Here is a 19,715-nt window from a genome sequence, read left to right as displayed (position 1 = left end):
GGGGGGTCGGACTAGATGATCCTGGTGGCCCCTTCCAACTCTACAATTCTTGGATCGTTTGGGAGCGTCACAACAACCCCGCGAGGTGGGTTAGGTAGCATTACTCCGCCCCGCATCTGGAGGAAAGCCGAGGCTGCTTTGGTCGGAGGGCTACCAGTAAGACCCATTCATCGGCCCAAGGGAGCTCGCTGCTGGGAAGCCGGCTCTGAGAAGCGTGGGGGGCGGCCAGAGGGACGCTACAATGGCCCATCGCCACCCATTTCGCAGTCCTGCAGCAGCAACGAGGCGCAAACAGGATCCCTTCCTGCAGGCTGAGCCTCTGCACCAAGGCGCTGCGTAGTCCTCCGGCCAGTAGGTGGCGCGCCGCCCCTAGTGAGGAACAGCGGTGATAGGAGCGGCAGCGGGCGGGGGGGGGATGGGGAGGGACGTTAGTGCGTCTCTCTGGTGATGACAAAGCGGCTGCAATCATAACGGCTTTCCCTACAAACACTTCCGGCTCGCTAATATGCCTCAGCTGGACTCCATGTGCGGGGCGTAGAAAGGGGTGGCAAATACGTTTTGCGTTTATTCAGTCGTTTTAAAAACGCACACACACAAAAAGCAAGGTGTGCATTCATTCCGCTGCTTCGATGTTTGCTCGAGGAGAGCGTGGCCTTCCGCCTGTGGGCGCAGGTAGTCTGATGAAATAAGGATCTTGTCAGGGTTCCCTTTTGTTTTAACTCATTAAAGACCACCATCCTTTAACTAGGCTTATTTAAAACTAAACAACCCCCCCCACCAACCACCCCTCCCTGTCTTTCCCCGCCCTGCACCCGCACGTGGAGTCGCCCATCGCACTCCCGAAGTGCGCGCTGCGAGGAGAGCCCCGCACCCTCTTTAGGCAGCTGCCCGGTGGCGCTTGGCGGCTTGGCCGTAAAGCGTCGCCGAGTGTCGCGCTTTTGCGTCCGCGGAGGGAGAGAGAGGGGGAAAGGGAGAGGGAGGGAGCGGCTGGCAGAGGAGAAGAAGAAGAAGCAGAAGAAGGAGACGAGGGAGGTGGCGGCGGCAGGAGAAGCAGGACCGGGGGGCGGGGGCCGCGCAGCAAAGCCAACTGCCCCCGCTCGGGGCTGCGCCCTCGGCCCCGAACCGGGGAGCGAAGGAGGGGTCCGGGCGAGAGGAAGGACGTCGCGCCGAGCGGAGCCGTGAGGAGGGTCCGGCGCCAGCTGGGCCGGGCTAGGCCGCTTCGCCCTCGCCCCCCTCAGCGCCCTCAGGTACGCGCTGGAGGTTTCCGTGGGCCCCGGGAGTGGGAGGAGGGCGAGAGGCCGCCCTGCGTGTGGGGCTCCCCTGGGCCGGGGCTGCCCGCCGCCTGCGCTCGCTTCCTCCCGCTTCACGGCGGAAGGGAAGGTGGGAGACCGCATATGAATAGGCGGCGATGGGCTGATGGCCCCGACTGGTGCAGCGCCGTCCGCCTTCCCGGGAGATCTCTGTCCCGAGAGGCGTACAGTTTGGGTTGGGTTGGGGGGGACGGAAGGGTGGCAGCTCCACGCAGCGTGAGAGCTTGTGGGGTAGGAGGGAAGGCAAAATAGGGGCAGCTCGGGCTTGGCCGGTCTCTTGCGCCTCGCTTTCCTCCTCCCCGCGCTGGGCCTGTGCGATCTTGGATAAAGAAATGGAATTATTGGTAGTCACTATGCCCTGGTCCAGCACCCTCGAGGGTCTGGTGAACGTCGGCGATATGTGTAAAAAAACTGCAAGCGCCTGCATTGAGAAGTTAACAATCTAAATTTAGACTCTTTTACTGCATGTGTTGGAGGGGCGTGGAGAGAAGGGGGAGTTGTAAGGGCCACAGCAGCCCCTCCCCTTCCAGCACCTTAAGGGGGAGGAAGCTTGAAGTGGAGGGTGAAGAAACGAAATGCAGCTTTAGAAATGGGTCCTGGATTGTTGCCTTTTATGTCATTTCCATATTGACGTGTCATGATTGATTAATTAATAATACAGCAGCATCGGTGCACATGGCTCTTTATATGCGAACCCAAACAAAAGGCAGTCCTCTGCCTTTAGAAACTTAACAGCCAGAATGTGGTTGGAATGGGGAGATGAGTTGCAAAGGTAACAGAATATGATGGCATAAAAAGGTGGTAAAAGGGAATCTGCTTGAAAGTGGCTGAAGCAAACAAAACATGCATGCATCTCAATTCTGTGCAGGTTTACTTGTGAAAATACCTGTTGGAAGTCACTAGTGCTTGTTTCTGAGTGTGTATGGGCTCACTACATAAGGCTGTTAGTCTTTCATTCATTCAAACGAATGAGTGTGTTAAGCAGGATAAATGCCTCTCTTCATTTGACATTTCTGCTTGATCAGAAGCATTTATTTTTATTTAATAAAAAACATTTATTCAAAAGTTTCAATACAGCATTTACATTGGATATATCCCCTCCATGTATTTTGTTGTAATGTTCATGAAATGAAGCACTTAGAATAATTCTTATAAAGTGTTAACTCTATCATGCAACAACAAGCTATCACTCCGCTTTGGAACGCATTTTTAAAAGAAAAACTTGATTAGTTTTCAGATACCTTTTAACTGAATAACTTTCTAAAGAAATGCCTGAAGTAGGCATTATATTATAGTTGTATTATATTATAGTTTGAAATCTTGTTTATTCTGTTATATTTTACATTTAGCCTAAATAGAACCCCATACGGCAGACATGTATGTACAAAAACATTCTTTTAATGTGATCCCATTGAGATACCAATAAGAATTTTTGCAGGTAGCTCTTAGAAATATTAAATACAATTTTTGGAAATTTTTAATCATATTGATTTTTAATCACCTTTTAAAATTTTCAATTTTGTAACTTAACTTTAAAATTAAAAGTAAGCCTATTATGCGACATATCACATTAAAGTTTTGAAGAAATTTTAAAGGTTTTTGTGTAGTCCCGCAAGGCCAAAATTGCCGTCTTTTGAAATTTCAAACCCTCATAATTCAAAAACAGGATGAGATTTTAAAAAAAAAAAGATTTAAACTTAGTTTTGATCATTCAACAAGTGTACAAAATATGACAAAAATTGGATGACATGAGGGAAAAAAATGCATCACTTGATATGGAATGACTTAGGGTGATCACTTGCTGTATGCTATCCCTAGAGAAAATATGCCCAAGGTGCCTTAATGTGGATTCATTATCTCTTAACGCACTTTCAACACAGCCCCTTTTTTTTCTGCCTCATGGTCAGAGTGGACTCTCTCCCCCTACTTAAGTGTTTGCTTGTGAATGGAGTATGGATCCTGAAACAGAATAGGGATGTGGCATTGGACTTCAGATGAATGGACAGTAAAAGCTTAAGTATATGGCCCTGATGTAAAGAGAGCCTGAAGAAAAGGAGAACAGGATTTGTGACTTGGGGAGGTTGTATGGGGTTCTAGTAGGACTAAGATGGAAGACCATATTTGCAGTGGTTGAAGAATGCTCTGCAATTTGTTTTAAGGTTTTTTGTGCTATGGTTGGTATACTGTACTAAATGAACAAACCAAATGTTCACAATTTGTCTGCAGGTTGGAGAGGAGTGAAGTACTCTTGTGAAGTGGAGTCCTTATTTTATCAATGTGTAGCCCTTCTATTAATGCTTGAAATTTGATTTGAACAAATGGCAATGGACCTACCCTGCTAAATCTGAGCGGGTCTGGGGTGGGTCAGTGCCTGGACTACATGGAAAGCCTCAACTTCAGCATGGGAACAGGGCAGGAATCAGAAATCTAAATGTAGTAGGACAGGAAGAGGATGAGAACATTTCAATCTTAACTCCTCCCCTCTCAAAATAAAATATCTGGTGGTATCTTTGTACATTGTCAAAGGCCATGTAGCAAGTTGGAGTACGTGGCAACTCTGAACCTTGGCAAGCTTTGTTGTCCTCCCAGGGTATATATTTTGTGGAATCACTTGTTAACTGTACTGTGAAATCTGTTTACCAGGCAGGTTGAGGTAAATTTAATGTAAATTGAGGTTCAATTTTTACATGCGATTGGGGGAGTGAAGGTGGTGAGAAGATTATGAAGGGCAAAGTTACAAGAGCTAGCATTGTGTTTATATACACAACATATGCTGCATATGCATAGAGTGGAATGAGAGAACTAGTGTCTGGTTGTGGATCTGCTGTTAGTTAAACACACCTTGGCTATATGCCAACTGGTCTGTCCTGAAATGGTGGGTCACAGTGGTGAGGAAATCGTGTTAACAAGGACTTAATGTATCGTGTCTCTCTTTACAGAGTTGAGTGGGGTGTCATTCATGTGAATGAATCTCCCAAGTGGTAAGCTCCCCCCTCCCCGGGTGACATGATAGTCTAGTTGTATCTTGCACATGATAGTAAGAGATCCTCTGATGCTAACTGGAACGGCTGGTGGCAATCTTATCCCCCCCCCCCCGCTACCACCCCAGGATCCTAAGGGGTCCATAGCAGGAGATATAGGACTATAGACCAGCCTTCCACTATCTAGATGCTTTGGCCCATCTGGATTTTGTTGGGGCTGAGTGAAGCTGTTGTTGTAATATATTTTTTTCTATCCCACCTTTCCCCCTGTAGCCCAAAACATTTGGGGAAGGCTGGTATAGTTTGTATAGAGTGTTCAAACTTAGCCAGGTACCAGGTATGTTTTGCGACTGGCACAGGTCCAATTGCAACCAGGTGGAAATTTCTGGATGGTGGCTGGGGAAAGCAAAAAGTCACTTAGAGAAGGATCTGAAATATGTCAATGAAGCTTCACTTTGTTCTATTCTGGATTGTTTTATTTGATGTTTTGATGAGATTTGTTCTTTAAAATATAAAGTGGTATAGAAATGAAAGGAATGATGATGATGATAATGAAGTCCACTGCAAAACAAAAACAAATGAACAAAAATGGCACCTAGCCATTCCATTGTGGCAACCATAAGCCAGGTTTAAGGTGCCATTTGGTGGTATCTATCTATCAATCAGAATTTATTGTTGCAGTGCTACTAACTAATCCTGGTGATATATGAGCAGCTCTCTCCAATGTGAACTGATGAGGATTGCTGTGGTGCTTGGTCTTCAGTACATTAATGAAAGTACTTGCTAATATACCACTCTGAATACTGCTACTATTAGAATGGCAGTAGGGGGAAAACAACTGGGGTATCAGTAAGATCAGAAAATTGGGCTGTCCTTAAATTGAAAAAAAAAAAATTCAAAATTGTGCACGCCACATTTCTACCAGAGTTGACATGGCAAGTCTTCTAAAAACAGCAGTATAATATAAACATAACACAGCAGAGCAAAACAGATTATCCATGAATGCTAATAAAAGCATCAGTTGGATAGCAGCCAACACACCAACCTGAAACAGAAAGAAGGCAATAGGAAGTGTAGGGGGATAGCAAACCATTAAAACTGTTTTTATGTCTGAATGAGCAGCCAAGATGGGTAACATGGAGCCTCTGATATTGTTGTGTCCTGCATTCAATATCCTGAACTTAGCCAGCCATGCAATCATAGGAATGCTGCCAGAAGTCCCAAGCACAGGGATTGTGACTTGCCCACTACAGAGTTTGCAGCGATTGTGCAACTCCACCACCCTGATCATAATGTCTCTTACCCAGCAACAAGCTACTGTATAGCACAATAGAAGCACCAATTACTGTGGTGCTAGTCAGTAACAATTAGTCCACTTCCCTTCCTCTTCAATATGCCCATTGAGGGTGTAGGAAGTGGGAGCACCAACCTCATCTGTGACGTTAGCACCAGTAATGTGAGCAACCTGTGCCACTCCACATGCTTGACTCCAAACTCCCATCAGTCCCAGCCGGTATGTGACCATTGGTCAGGGATAATGTGAGTTCAGCAACATGTGGAGGATCACATATTCCCCATCCCTGCTCTAGGCCGATACTCTGAATTGTTGCAGTACAAACTATAAAAGTCTGAGTTCAAATGGAAATCCTGGTAGATGCTGCCAATTCTTCCTTATCTTTAACTCTTGTTGTATGCTGATTTCTTCCATACCAGTAGAAAGCTATGTTCCCCAGAGGCTCCTGAAGGACAGCCCTTCCATCTGGGATGACTCTTCCCTCTCACTGGCCTACCAGTGAGAGAGAAGAGTTTTCCCAGATGGAAGGGCTGTCCTTTAGGTGCCTCTAGGAATAGAAAGTCACAGTAAGATTTTCCTTTCATTTCTGCTTATTGGTGCCCTTTAAAATAAGCTTTTTTAAAAATGGAAAATCTGTGTCCAGAATCAATTTTCAGAGGTAGTCCCCGTCACACAGTGGCATGAATATGTGGTGCCTTCCTAACGTATTTTACACTGCTGTAGAAACTGCTTTTCTGTGGGTTCATTCCACAGCACAGCTGTAATACTTGAAGGCTTGGAATTGCATGGCCATTGGCCAAGGCTGATTTCAGGAGTCTTTCCCACACATGTCCTTGCAACTTTATAGATCAGTGGTTTTGGGGCGACCACCCTCTTGGTTCCATAAACTCGGTGTTCCCTACCATATAAACAGCATTATTCAGAATAGCAGTGTGCATGACCCCTAAGGAAGATTAAAACACAATAAAATTCAACGCAGTAACAATTAATTGCACATTTATTCAAAATCCAGTTAGAACTAGTTTAATTAATTCAACAAAATTTATCATCTTGATCCAGTGCTACCAGCTTTTCAAAGTCTGAGAGTCATTTCTTAGCCATCACATTTAGTAACTCCTTCACTGTTCCATAAATTCTGAATGCAATGGATGGGCTTGATGAAGTTAGACCAGTTTCCCACTCTCTGGTCTAAAGTCACATACTAGGAGTCTTCTTAAATCACTACATTTAATAATCTGGAAGTCCATTTCTTTGCTTCGGGAGAAGTTGGACAACATCACTAAACTGTGTTCCATCAAGGTTCATGTTGGAAATTCAGCAAGGAGTTTAACCTCTGTCTATAGCGTAGAGAGCAATCAGAAATTTCCTTTTGTAACCAAAACTTGTATGATTTCTTAAACTTTGGCTTCAGCTCAGTCATTCTGTAGCTCAGGTAGTTCTTTCTCCACTACCGCAACTTCTTCAATATATCTGAAAATGGATTTCTAATACGGAATTTCTATCAAAAGAAGATCCCCCAAATCACTTAGACATATCTTAAACAGCATATCCAAATGGTCACAAAAAGCTTGTAAACATATTGCTTTGCTTTCCTTTGAACTGCATCAGTGAGGCCAAGAGGGGGGTCTTGTCGTTTGGGCAGCCCAGGACCTGCATGCATACTGCCCAGGCTTGCATCCCAGAGAGGTCACTTCAGTGCTTACAGCAGTTTGACTTCACCCCCAGAGGCACACTCCATTGTCTGTCAACAACATCCCACTTTTCTCTTCTAGCTCAGACAGGTTTGGAAATTGGTACAGCATACCACACCTTACATTGCACTTGAATAGAGTTAACTCTGAAGTAAATATAGAGATGACAGATTTGGCCTCAGTTACCTCCAGCACCCCCCTGACACCCCCTTGCGTCTTACTGCCCCCCCCCGGGTAATCCCATGTCCTACTAGGGGATGGTACTGTTTTAGAGGTTGTAGCTGTTCTGTGGAATGAATCTCTACGAAGGCATTGCCCATGGAAAGGCCTATAAAGAACCCTTGCTAACAACTGGCTTACAAGTATGGCTTATGCAATACCTTGTAGTCTCCAGTGTTAGTTATTTAACTTTGCAGTGTTTTTACTCTCTGCTTTGGCATCCAAAGCATTTTACTCAAAGTAGACCTGAAATTAATGGCACTGACTCCATGTTCATGAATTTCATTGGGTCTTTTCTGAGTAAAGCTCAGATACCACCCAGTATCACTGCCAATGTGCATGGTTTGTCATCCAAGACCCTCCTGGGCCTCTGCCCCCTCACATCATTGAATGAGTCTCCGGACCTCTGCTGCCCAGTTTGGGAAGGGGTGGGTCATACATTGTTGAACAGAAAGGTCTTTACAATAAGTGGGCAAGAGAGGGGTTTGACAGATATCACTAGGGAGGGAGTTACGCATCTGTACTGCCCCCAGTAAAGGCCCTTTCCCTATTATATGCCAGTCAGATCTTAAACTCCAAAGCTGATATTGGGGCTCAGGTAGGTTTCCTCATACAATTTGGTCCTCTAAAATTTTCATACCAGCACTTTAAATTGAGTGGCCTACCCAGACCATACCTCTCACCAGCCCTGCTCTGTGTCCTCTTTGAGTGCTTTTGCCTGGCTGAAATGTGTCTTTGAACTGTAATGACGCCTCTTTCTTATCTGGATGGAGAAATGAGGGTAGGTGTAGAAACCTCTGACTTTTGCTTGCCTGGAATATAGCATAATGAATAAAGTAGGGAAGATTGGGAGTCATATTTGGTTGGACTCCCAACTCCCATCAGCCCAGCCAGGGATAATGGGAGTTTTAGGTCAGCAAGCATCAGCTGCCCATCCCTGGTATAAAGGGAAGAGCCATGTCCATTGTTCTGCCCACACCCGCTTTTGTGCCCTGCCCACCATTCATATGCAGCAGCCTTCCAGAAGGTTATGCATGAGAGAATGTGGCCTTGGGGCTGAAATAGGTCTCCCACCCCTGCTGATAGGAGGGGGCATGATAGAGAGAAGAGAATCTGAGCCTTGGCTGCAGAGTGGAGTATGTTTCTATGTCTGCTTAGGAGAGTTGTCATACATCATGTAGGATGTTCTCTGGAGTGTCAAGCTCAGTCAGCTCCTGATGTTTAGAAGATTGGGGTGGGGTATTGGAAAAGGTTCACTGGCTCCTTCAATGGTTTTGGGCTCAAGTCAAGACTGTTGGCATTAACTCACAAAAGCCCCACAGCTCAGGACCAGAATGTCTTGAGGGCCACCTAGTCCCGCATGAACCTTTCATCCTTTGGTCAGGGGTGACCCTTTGGAAATCCCTACCTACTTTGGTCAAGGGTGTGGTGACTCTGTTTTTCAATGCTTCTGAGGTTTAGGTCCTCAGAATTCGCTAGTGCCAGGTAATAATAGTGCTACTTGCACATCTGCCCACGATTGTGGTGTTCTTAGTTCTGCCTACTCGTTGTGTTGCTTTGATGTCTAGTACAGTGGTCTCCTGCAAACCTAGCAGTTCAAAAGCATGTCAAAGTGCAAGTAGATAGGTACCGCTCCGGCAGGAAGGTAAATGGCGCTGCTCTGGTTCGCCAGAAGCAGCTTAGTCATGTTGGCCACATGACCCGGAAGCTGTACCCCAGCTTCCTCGGCTAATAAAGCGAGATGAGTGCTGCAACCCCAGAGTCATCCGCGACTGGTCAGGAGTCCCTTTACCTTTTTACAGTGGTTAGGGTGGTAGACTAGGACTTGAAATATCAGTGTTTGAATCCCCATTCAGTCATGATGCTTGCTGGGTGATTTTGACCTGGCCAATCACCGTCTTTCATCTCAAGGCTACCTCACAGGGTTGTTGTGAGGGTAAAATGTGGAGTGGGAAAGCCATATACAATGATGCCTTTACCTCCTTTGTGGAAAGATGGATAATAAATGATGCAATAATAAGTAATTTTTACATCCCTGCTGCTAAAACATTTATGGTAGTGATGTATTTAATATTTATATTTTTTTAAGTATTGCAATTTTGTGAGCCACCTTAGAAATAATCTGTTGACAAGGTAAAGTAGAAATGTACAAAATAAAACATAGCAACATCAAGGTTGATCATGATTCTCCGACTGTTCATTGACAAAGAAAGGAAGAAGTCACCCTATGTAGGAGTTTGTCCCTCAGCACAGTGGTGCCACATGCAGAGCCTGCAGGCGCCCAAGCCACCATGTCACTCCCAGGAGAGAGACGGGGCTCGGGTGTGGTAAGTGCTGCCCAGTGCTCTCCACACCCCCCCCCAGCTATTCCTCTGCCATTCCCTAGTTCCTTTAGTGCTGCTCTTTCTCAAAATGCTCCTCCTTCCTTGCTTGTCTGTAAACAGCCAGCATCATACAGTTTTCCTGGTTGTGTCAAGCAGTGCAATAACCACAGCCATCCCTGCTAGTTTTCTGCATGTTGGGGGCCCGTGGAGCATTGTCTTGCTGATAAGCATGCTTCTAAACATGGGCCTCCTAGAACTGTGTTTGCTTGGAGGCCAGTTTCAATTGTGTTGTTAGTTAATACACAGCTCTCTGCACTCCCCCTTTAGTTTTCGAATGTGAAAATGCCTGCCCATAAAGAAGCTGTTCACATAGCTTTATTGAGCCATTTATGTGAAAGGAAATGTACATGGAGCTACATATGTACTTTCACCCCCTCTATTTTTTTTACAGCCAAGACAAATACACCAGATCCCTCATGACAGCCTTCTGCAACCTGGTGCCCATCTGATATTTTGAACTGCAACTCCTATCAGGCAGGGTCCGAAATTAGTCAGGCGCCAGGCGCCTTTTGCGACTGGCAACCAGCCTTTTCAAGTGGATGGAGATGTCCAGGAGATACCCTTGGTACATAGCATCTCCACCTGCTTGCCTGCGTCTTTTACTACCCCGTCCAGCACTTGATTTGCCCAGCAGCAAAAGATGTGTCCTTTTTTGCTGCTGCTGCTGCGCTGCCGGGTGAATCAGGTGTTTGGTGGGGTAGAGCGGCAGCAAAAGGCTTCCTTGTCCTATAGCTGCAAGAAGGGAATATGTATCACAGCAGTGGGGTGTTTTTGGTTGCAGGGAAACTTTTGTTCAAGCTGACAAAATCCCAACAAGGGCATAAGAAATGAAGGTAACTTGTTAACATATTCAGAACCTAATTGCTTAGTGAATTAGAGTTTGCTAGCCCTCCCAGTTTTCACAGCAGTTGCAACGTGCAAATTTGCTACTTCTTGCTCTCCAGTTCTCTCTGCTGTTGCCCAGGTTCTGAGAGGCTATTAAACTATCAGCTACTAATTGGAAAAGTGATGAGCAATAGCAGAAGCATTTGTTATCTTGAGAGCAAGGGTGTTTAAAGCACAGCATCCTAGACAGACCCTGCATAGCTTCTTGACCTCAGCTGGTTCCCCTCTTGATGACAATACAGAATGGTTAAGTCAGAATTCTCAGATTCTGAGCATTCAAAATAGATAAAAATAAATAGCAAGCTTCCAGGCCACATGATTATTGCTAAAACTTGGAAATGTGTGTACAAATACTATTAAATGGCAAAGCAGTGAAGTGTGCACCTGTGTTTTTCATAACTGAGGGTGAGAGGGAGGTGAGCACTTGATAGCAAACCGCAGCTCTCTTAAATCTTCATCCCTCTCCCTGCATATATTTTGTTTTCAAACAAGTCCAAATTCTGTCCAAAAAATCGCACAACTTAGTTGTGCTCTGTGGGTCATTGTTTCCTGTGATTGCAGGAAATTCCACAGATTATCTGCACTCAATTGAGAAAGTAGTCCTGGTATCCTTTAAAGCTCATCAGACGCTAGTCCTTGTCTGCAAGAGTTTAGAACTATGTGAAAGGGAATACTGCTGCTTTCCTAACAAATAACCTTTTAATATAGCTTGGATTTTATTATTTTGCCTTTCTAATCATTAATATCTTCCAACTTGAGTTAACTTAAATTCTTGTTAAACCTTTTCTGGTCCAGTCATCTCCCTGGGTATTTCTTCTGCTTCTGCTTCATTTTATTTGAGACATGGCAATTTGTGGGTTGTTGCAAGCAGTATAAGAAACTGGGTTAGAAAAGCTATTCACCACATGGCTCCTGGAACCTGGGTTGCAGGTGCAAAAACACAATGGCTAGTTGCCATTTTTTGTTCAGTTTGATTTTTGTACTGCTTTCTGAACACACTCAAAGGCTGTTAAGTTACACCCACACCTCTTGCTTGAACCACTGGAGCTACACTACTGGGTTAAAGAAATAACCCCCACCACATTGCAGTTCTTCATAAATTGCAGTCATTCAATTGTACCAGCTTCTCTCTCTCTCTCTCTCTCTCTCTCTCTCTCACACACCAGCTTCACACACACACACACACACACACACGTCTGACATTGCGAGGCGATTGGACTACATGACCTTTTGTGTCCCTTCCAACTATGATTCTATGACTAGCTAGATTTCTTCAAACTGCAATGAAAGCTAGGATTAGAGAAGTCCAGTTTTATACTTGAGATTTTATAAAATAAATATGAAAACTGGTATTATATCGAATACATGAAAGCCTTTCCTGCAACCCACATTCATATGTTTATTTTGTTATTTTTACACTGGGAAGGCAAACAGGTAGGAAGATGATAAGTATCGTCTAAGGCAATCCCAGTATCAACAATGCATCTTAAAATATGAACTGTTTATACTAAAAAGCTTCACACTACATCTTAGGGTGCTCAGGATCAGCTGTCGTCATTTAAAATTCTGTGAGAAATTTCACAATGAAATAGTGATTTCCAGTGCTTCATTCAGAAGCTCCTTGTTTGGAAAATGACATGGGATTTAAAAAAAGCCACCACACCCAGTTGTCCTCTTATAATATTTATTACATCTTGGAGCCTTCAGGAAATGTCATAAAATGAAACTGTGTAGGTAAACCAATGATATATCTATTGAGACGCATTGTGTAGAATGTTGGTATATTTTTTTTTTTTTACAGATAATTTTTTTTATGTACTTAAAAAAATATATTTTAAAATAAAGAGAAATGCAAGCATCTTTTTTGGGCTTCGTTCATGCCCAGAATTATGCATCAAGAAACTAAAGATTACAATGGCATAGAAAATTACGGACCTGGAAATTAATTACAGTATTTAAGAACCAAAACTACATCTTCCACACTATTTTCTTGAGAAAGAAAACAACTAGCTGCAAGATATTTCAGTTTTTCCAACAGAACAGGTGTACTAACGCTCATTCTCACAGAATGTGGTGATCTCATTTACAATAACACAGCAATTACCGATAAATGCTAAATGAACTATGATACTATATAGGATAAGAGAACATTCTAGTTCCTGGGCACCATCCAGCTAAAGTTAAGTACTTTTTGGTTGTGCTGTTTTCAATGGGCAAGAGTCAAGGACATGCTTAGGGCTGTAATCCTTATCACAGGATTTCTTGAGAGTAAATTCTATTTAATAAACTGGAAATTACTTCAGAGAAAATATGTACTGAAAACATGTACCGAATCAGGCTGAAATGCTCCCATTGAAATCAATGAGATTTACATATCTATTCCCCACCATAAAGCCCCCTTTGCCAAGCCACTAACAAACAGTGAATAATTATATCAAAATTCTTGAAAGAGAGACACAATCCTAACCATTTCTACACAGAAATAGTTCCTACTGAATTCAAAAGGGCTTAAAGGTAAAGGGACCCCTGACCATTAGGTCCAGTCGTGGCCGACTCTGGGGTTGCGGCGCTCATCTCATTTTATTGGCTGAGGGAGCCGGCGTACAGCTTCTGGGTCATGTGGCCAGCATGACTAAGCCGCTTCTGGCAAACCAGAGCAGTGCACAAAAATGCCATTTACCTACCCGCTGGAGTGGTACCTATTTATCTACTTGCACTTTGATGTGCTTTCAAACTGCTAGGCTGGCAGGAGCAGGGACCGAGAAATGGGAGCTCACCCCATTGCGGGAATTCGAACCGCCGACCTTCTGATTGGCAAGTTCTAGGCTCTGTGGTTTAACCCACACAGGCAAATGTGATTGCAACCTAATTTGTTACTTTTGAGCAGTATCTCTCCAGTAGTACCAATCCGTTCCTCTCCTATTCATCAGAAACCTAAAGCAAAGCTGAAACCTGTATTAAAAGCAGGCAAAGGCTTAAAAACAGGCTGCTCTGGAGGGGAGGTGGGGCTGAAAAAGTAGCTGCTACAGCCTTCCAAATGGCATTGTTTCTGGGATGGTGAAAGAGGAGCTTACTTGTTTACTTATGCAAAAGGCCTGATGAGGAGTAACAAGGGAATGCCAGAAGCTCAATAACTACTAACAGCTTTTGTGAGTGGTGGAGATTTCAAGTTGCATTTCCTGCGACCAGAAATCTCCACTTGGTTGCTAGGGGGCGCTGCTGGTGCCCGGTTAGTTTCAAAAGCTTGTGAAGTATAGAGTCTGAAAACACAGCATGACTTCCTGTGATGGCAGATGCCAAACACTGGATTTCCACAGACTTTCCTGCAACTTACGGAGGGGAACAAATGAATTATTTAGTTATTGGGAAGTTCTTCTGACAGCTGGTGTTTGCATTGTTCATTATTCTAATATTTCTGTTTTTCCCCCTGCCAGGCCCTCCCTGCCGTTTTCCCATGTCTCAATGGACTCCTAAATGTAATACAGTCTATACCCTCGAAGCGGATATGAAGAGTGACGTTTCTTCTGGTGCACCAAAGAGCCAGGAGAGCCTGAAAGGGATCCTTTTGAACCCTCCTCAGCCCATTGAGGCAGCCAAAAGTTTCCCTGAAGAAGTTGAGATGATTGCCAACAAAGTTGGGGATGAATTCTCTCACCTTTGTGGTGATTCTCAGAAGCAGAAGGACCTCAACGGAAATCGCCCGGAGCAAGAAACCATAGTCATGCGCAAGAAGCGTAAAAACCAGCAGGCTGGACCTTCCTATGCTCAGAACTGTGGCGGAAAAGAGAACCCCCGGGTTTTAGGCTTAAGGCAGCGCCTCGATACGCAAAGCGAAGACAATGACTCATCTTTTAGTGACTGTGTCTCTTCCCCTTCATCTAGTTTGCATTTTGGAGACTCTGACACAGTAACGTCTGAGGAGGAGGACAAGGAGGCGGCCCCCGTGAGGCATGCTCGGCCGGTGCTGAATGCTTCAAGCAGAACTCATGGTACTCGGCCCCAAAAGTGGCCCCGGACAGAGACAGAGTCTGTTCCAGGGCTCTTGATGAAAAGGCCCTGTTTCCATAGCAGCAGTACTCTGAGGAGGCTCCCTTATAGGAAGCGGTTTGTGAAAACCAGCTCCTCCCAGCGGACGCAAAACCAAAAAGAGCGGATTTTAATGCAGCGGAAGAAAAGGGAGGTATTGGCGCGGCGGAAGTATGCTCTGCTGCCCAGCTCCAGCAGTTCTAGTGAGAATGACATCAGTAGTGATTCCTCTTCCAGCTCATCCACTGAAGGAGAGGAAGATATCTTTGTGTCGACTGGCGATAACCACCCAAACAGTACTGCTGTTCCTTCAGGTAAAACCACCTTGCTGTCAAATAACTGTGTTATCCTGCTCCTCTTCATAGAGTTTTTCAAATAGTTTATCTGCAGCTCTGGTCGCTTAGCTGGAGGGCCCATAGCTAAGACATAGTGCACATGCACTTTGTGAGTGGAGGATTCTCAGTTCAGGCTGCAGGGATTTCAGCTAAAGGCTCTCAGGGCTGTGGGGCAAGAGACTTTGGAGAGCCACTGCTGGTCAGGGAGGCAATGTTGGCCAGATGGACCAGAACTCTGATTCAGTAGAAGGTGGTTCATATGTTTCTATGTGGGATCCAGCCATCCATTTATTGGGGTGCTGGGATTTTGGAGATGATTGGAGAGGAGGCTGTAGACCAGATTCTTGAGTTCTTTTTCCACGGCTGGGCAAAGTGACTCAGTCTTGGGAGGGAAGAGACTTGGCCTGATTTCAGCCAAAGGCTTCTATGAGAAGGGAGTGCGAGTTGGTGTGCCAAATTTTTAGTTGCCCAAAGTGGCCTGCCAACAAGTCCCATTACTACAGCGGTCAGCCTCCCACTACACACACACACACACACACACACACACACACACACACACACAAAACAAACCCCATTTCAGAAGGGTGAGCGTTGGCCTGGGTCCAGTTCATTTCCCTTAATCTATAGGGTCTTCAAACAGTTATGTACCTCTTGTAGAACATCTCTTGCATGTACCATGAATTAGGTATGAGAGATCCTGGATTATATCTGGCCATGCAGAAGCACAGGCAAAGAGACACACTTCTAACAGTCTTGTTTCAAACTTCTGATAACCCTAGAAGTGTCACATAGTCAGCATAGACAGAATGTCACAGGGTTGCAAGTAGCCAAAAGAACATAATCTCCTGTGTCCATCCCTGATCTCCAGTATAATCAGAACCACAATGGCCTGGTTCACACAACTTGCTAAGCCCATCAGTATTGTTTCTAAAAATTCAGCATAGGTTACTCTTGTGACTGCCCACTTTCTACTAGCCTTTGCTGTACTATAGTCTGTAGAAACATTCCATGAATGAGAGTAAAATGAGCCCATGATGTATGAATGTAATACACCAATTTTCCATTAACTTTGTTTAGGGACGCATGTGGCGCTGTGGTCTAGATCACTGAGCCTCTTGGGCTTGCCGATTGTAAAGTTGGCGGTTCGAATCCACACAACAGGGTGAGCTCCTGTCCCAGCTCCTGCAAACCTAGCAGTTCTAAAGCATACCAGTGCGAGTAAATAAATAGGTACCGTTGCAGCGGGAAAGTAGATGGTCTTTCTCTGCGATCTGGCACTTGTCATGGTGTTCTAAACACCATAAGTGGTTTAGTTATGTTGACCACATAACCCAGAGAAGGTGTCTGGACAAACACTGGCCCCCTCGGCCTGAAAGCAGAGATGAGTGCCGTACCCCATAGTCAAATTCAACTGGACTTAACCATCCAGGGGTCCTTTACCTTTGCCTTTTACCTAACTTTGTTGAAGTAGGCTGGCCCATACTAGCATATACATTGGCCATTTCAGCAATATTTGTTCCCTACTTCATCAGTGTTCTGAAGTCCCCTTATTTCAACTTTTCAGTGGCTCTGTCTCGAAACTGGTGTACCACTCACATCTTTATGAATAGGAGTATTAATCAAAACCATCATTTAAATTTTAAATATGTTTCTTGCTGCTATTTATTTATTATTTTTATTTAACAAAATTTATATACCATTTGATTGTAACATAACTTCTAAGTAGTTTATAAGAAAAAGTAAAATACTTACAAGTTCAGAACGAATATTGTATGGCACCTGTAACAGTACTACAGTAGTTCACCTGTGGTTTTGAAAGTGTGTGAACACTGCCTGCAAAAGACTCCTGAGTTGATGGGGTAGAGGTTCTGCCCCTTCCATAAGACGTTGCTCCATGAGTTATGTTCTACCTGCACACTCCTGTTGCCTTCGTTTAGGTGTCTCTTTGCGTCTAGCTGACAAAGATGTGAAATGGCTCCACGTGACTAGAACAAAAGTTGATGCATGTATCTAGTGAGCCCATTTGTTTTTGGTATTTCTCATCTTTGGGTGGACAATCATTGTAAATATGCTTTTTCATGTCAGCAGGAAGATCCCATGGAGGTTTTCTGTAAAATCTGAATAATAGGATATGAATTCAATGCACACACCAAAGAATTCATAGTACCTTAGATCTCTTTGTATTGTACCTAAACTTTTGTGGAATAGAGACTACTTCACCAGATGCACAAAGGTTTACTTTCATTTGGCAGGTATGTGCAGTGCTTTTTTCCCTGGGGGTACCCAAGGGTATACAGTACCAGTGCCTCCCCACCCCAAGGTTAAAAGTGTGGCACTTACTGTAACAACTCATGGTGAGTACCAGCACATTTTTTTCTAATCAAAAAAGCATTGTGTACGTGTATATACATCTCTGCTCCTGTATATAGCTGTCCACTGAGGATAACTCTTGATGCACCTGATGAAAAGGACTCTAGTCCATTAAAACTTCATTTTAACAGTAGATCTGTTAGTCTTTAAGATGCAAGAAGTTGTTACTATGAAACAGAGACATGAGAACTGTATGAATCAGCAATTGGGATGCAGGCATGAACTCTCCCACTCATGGCTGGTGTTCCCTCTTTCAAAACTCACAGTAGTAACCCATCCACAAGGGACCACAAATGACCAAACTCTTTCATGGGAGTAATTTCTGTACAGTATAGGCTTTTCAGCCACTCTTGGCTTAAGAGCACAAAGAGAGACTGCTAGATCAGACTTTTGACTCCATTGGCGTTGAAAGTGTCCACCTTCCTCCCTGGTTCCCTGCAACTATTTAAATATTTTTTGTTGTTGCTGGTCTTAATGTTTTTAGCAGTGTGATCCTCAAATTCTTTTTCAGCAACCTATATTGTCTGCTTGCATTTATTTTTCCAAAGTTTGTGTTCCTTTTTGTTCGCCTTGTTTCGACAAGACTTCCATTTTCTAAAGGAAGCCCTCATGTCTCTAATAGTTTATTTGCTTGTTAAGGACACTAGCATCCTCTAGGCTTTGGTGGTGCCTTTCTTTATCTGTTTTTCTTTTCTTTCTTTTTTAATTTTTAAAATGCTTTTCTTAGGTTATTATACCAACACCAACACAGATGTCACTCACAAGACAAACTTACAAAAAGATATAACTACACACACACAACAAATAATGCACATACATCCCTATTTCAGTTCTTATTCATTTGTATTTGACTTCCTTCCCCCTCAACGCAGGTCCGTTTCTATACTTAATAAACTGTTTCTTTCTCAATTCCACCTCTGTTTTTCCTCTATATCTTATATTTACACACACACACACGTGTGTGTGTGTGCGTGTGTGTGTGTACACCTTTCTTTATCTGGTGTATGTTCCAGCTGAGCTTCTCATGTTGTGATTCTAAACAACTCCCAATCTTTTTTGGAGAGTTTTGATCCTCTTGAGTTTGCTGAAAAGGAAGCTGAAAAGCAGTTACCTCTTTTGAAGTCAAATGTGATTGTTTTGTTTTTGTTTGGAAATTGTTCCATTTACATATATATTGAATTGGATAGCACTATAGCCACAGTTTCCAGTCAGTTCAATAACATTTGTATCTAACACCTCTACATTGCTTAAGATTAAATCCAGAGTTCCTGCTGCCCCTCCGGCTGGTTCCATGATTGTTGTTCTAGAGGGCAGGCATTTAGAAATGCCACTTTTTTGTCATGACTGCAACGCACTTGCACGCAGTCTATGTGAGGGTAGTAAAAGGCACCTTACTATAGCGTTTCATCTTTTGGATGCCTCAGCATAAGAAGAGTTCTCTGCTTGATCAATTCAGAGGCATAGGCTTGCCTATTGTTTCCTCTGGGACCCAACCAAATGGCCTAATGGGAAGCCCAATGTTTCTTTGTGACAGATATTGGTATGGTGTGTCTGATCCTGGAGGTAATACACAATTCTCATGACCAGCAGCCACTGAAATTGTCTGGTCCCCTTTAAAGCTATCTATGTTGCTACATCTTGAGATAGCAAATTCCATATCTTAACTATGTGTTGTGTGTATTGCTGACCATTCATTTGCACTGTATGGCTTCTCGCTTTGTACATGCAGAAATTAGACAGTCGTAGGACCTGACTTCACTTGTAAGACAAAGCTTTATTTTACGTGTTCAGTGACTCTTGAGTTTAAACTGAAATACGACACAATCCAGGAAAGTCTGTAAAAGCCTCCTGTGTTGGGGCATGCTTAGGAATTAGAAATGTTTTTCAGGGCATGCTTAGTCACAGCTTTGAAAATAAAACACAGTTTCCGAGGTTACAAATTCATTCTCAATTATCTGCTTTCACATTGAAACTGTATGGCAGGGAATGTGCAGCCATTCAGATATTTCTAGACTTCCAACTCCTGACCATTGACCGTGATGTTAATGACCACTGACCACGCTACCAGCTTTGCCTTCACTGTCAGAGGCATAATGCCTCTAAATATCACTTGCTGGAAATTGCAGGTCAACAAGATGCTGTTGTGCTCCTGCTCTTGCTCATTTGGCTCATCTGGTTGGCTACTGTGAGTACAGGAAGCTGTGCTAGATGTGCCTTTGG

At 44.0% G+C, this 19,715-nt stretch overlaps 1 protein-coding gene across 8 annotated transcripts in view; it reads left to right on the top strand.

Annotated features, from left to right (window-relative positions):
• Positions 1 to 19,715, top strand: part of RNF111 (ring finger protein 111) — a 49,750-nt gene that overhangs the window by 702 nt on the left and 29,333 nt on the right. For 4 of the 8 annotated variants that reach the window (XM_083413010.1, XM_083413009.1, XM_083413007.1 and 1 more), the window contains exon 2: positions 14,199 to 15,104. In XM_083413010.1, the coding sequence (XP_083269136.1) occupies positions 14,199 to 15,104 (906 nt within the window). Of the gene's footprint in view, positions 1 to 934; positions 1,248 to 14,198; positions 15,105 to 19,715 lie in introns of those variants that run through there. The other 4 variants (XM_083413011.1, XM_083413008.1, XM_083413013.1 and 1 more) reach the window with 2 other exon arrangements.

The sequence above is a fragment of the Podarcis tiliguerta genome, assembly GCF_965153285.1.
Source record: "Podarcis tiliguerta genome assembly, chromosome: 14".
Lineage (NCBI taxonomy): Eukaryota > Metazoa > Chordata > Lepidosauria > Squamata > Lacertidae > Podarcis > Podarcis tiliguerta.
The sequence above is the reverse complement of the archived record's forward strand: the minus strand, read 5'-3'. Positions and strand labels throughout refer to the sequence as shown.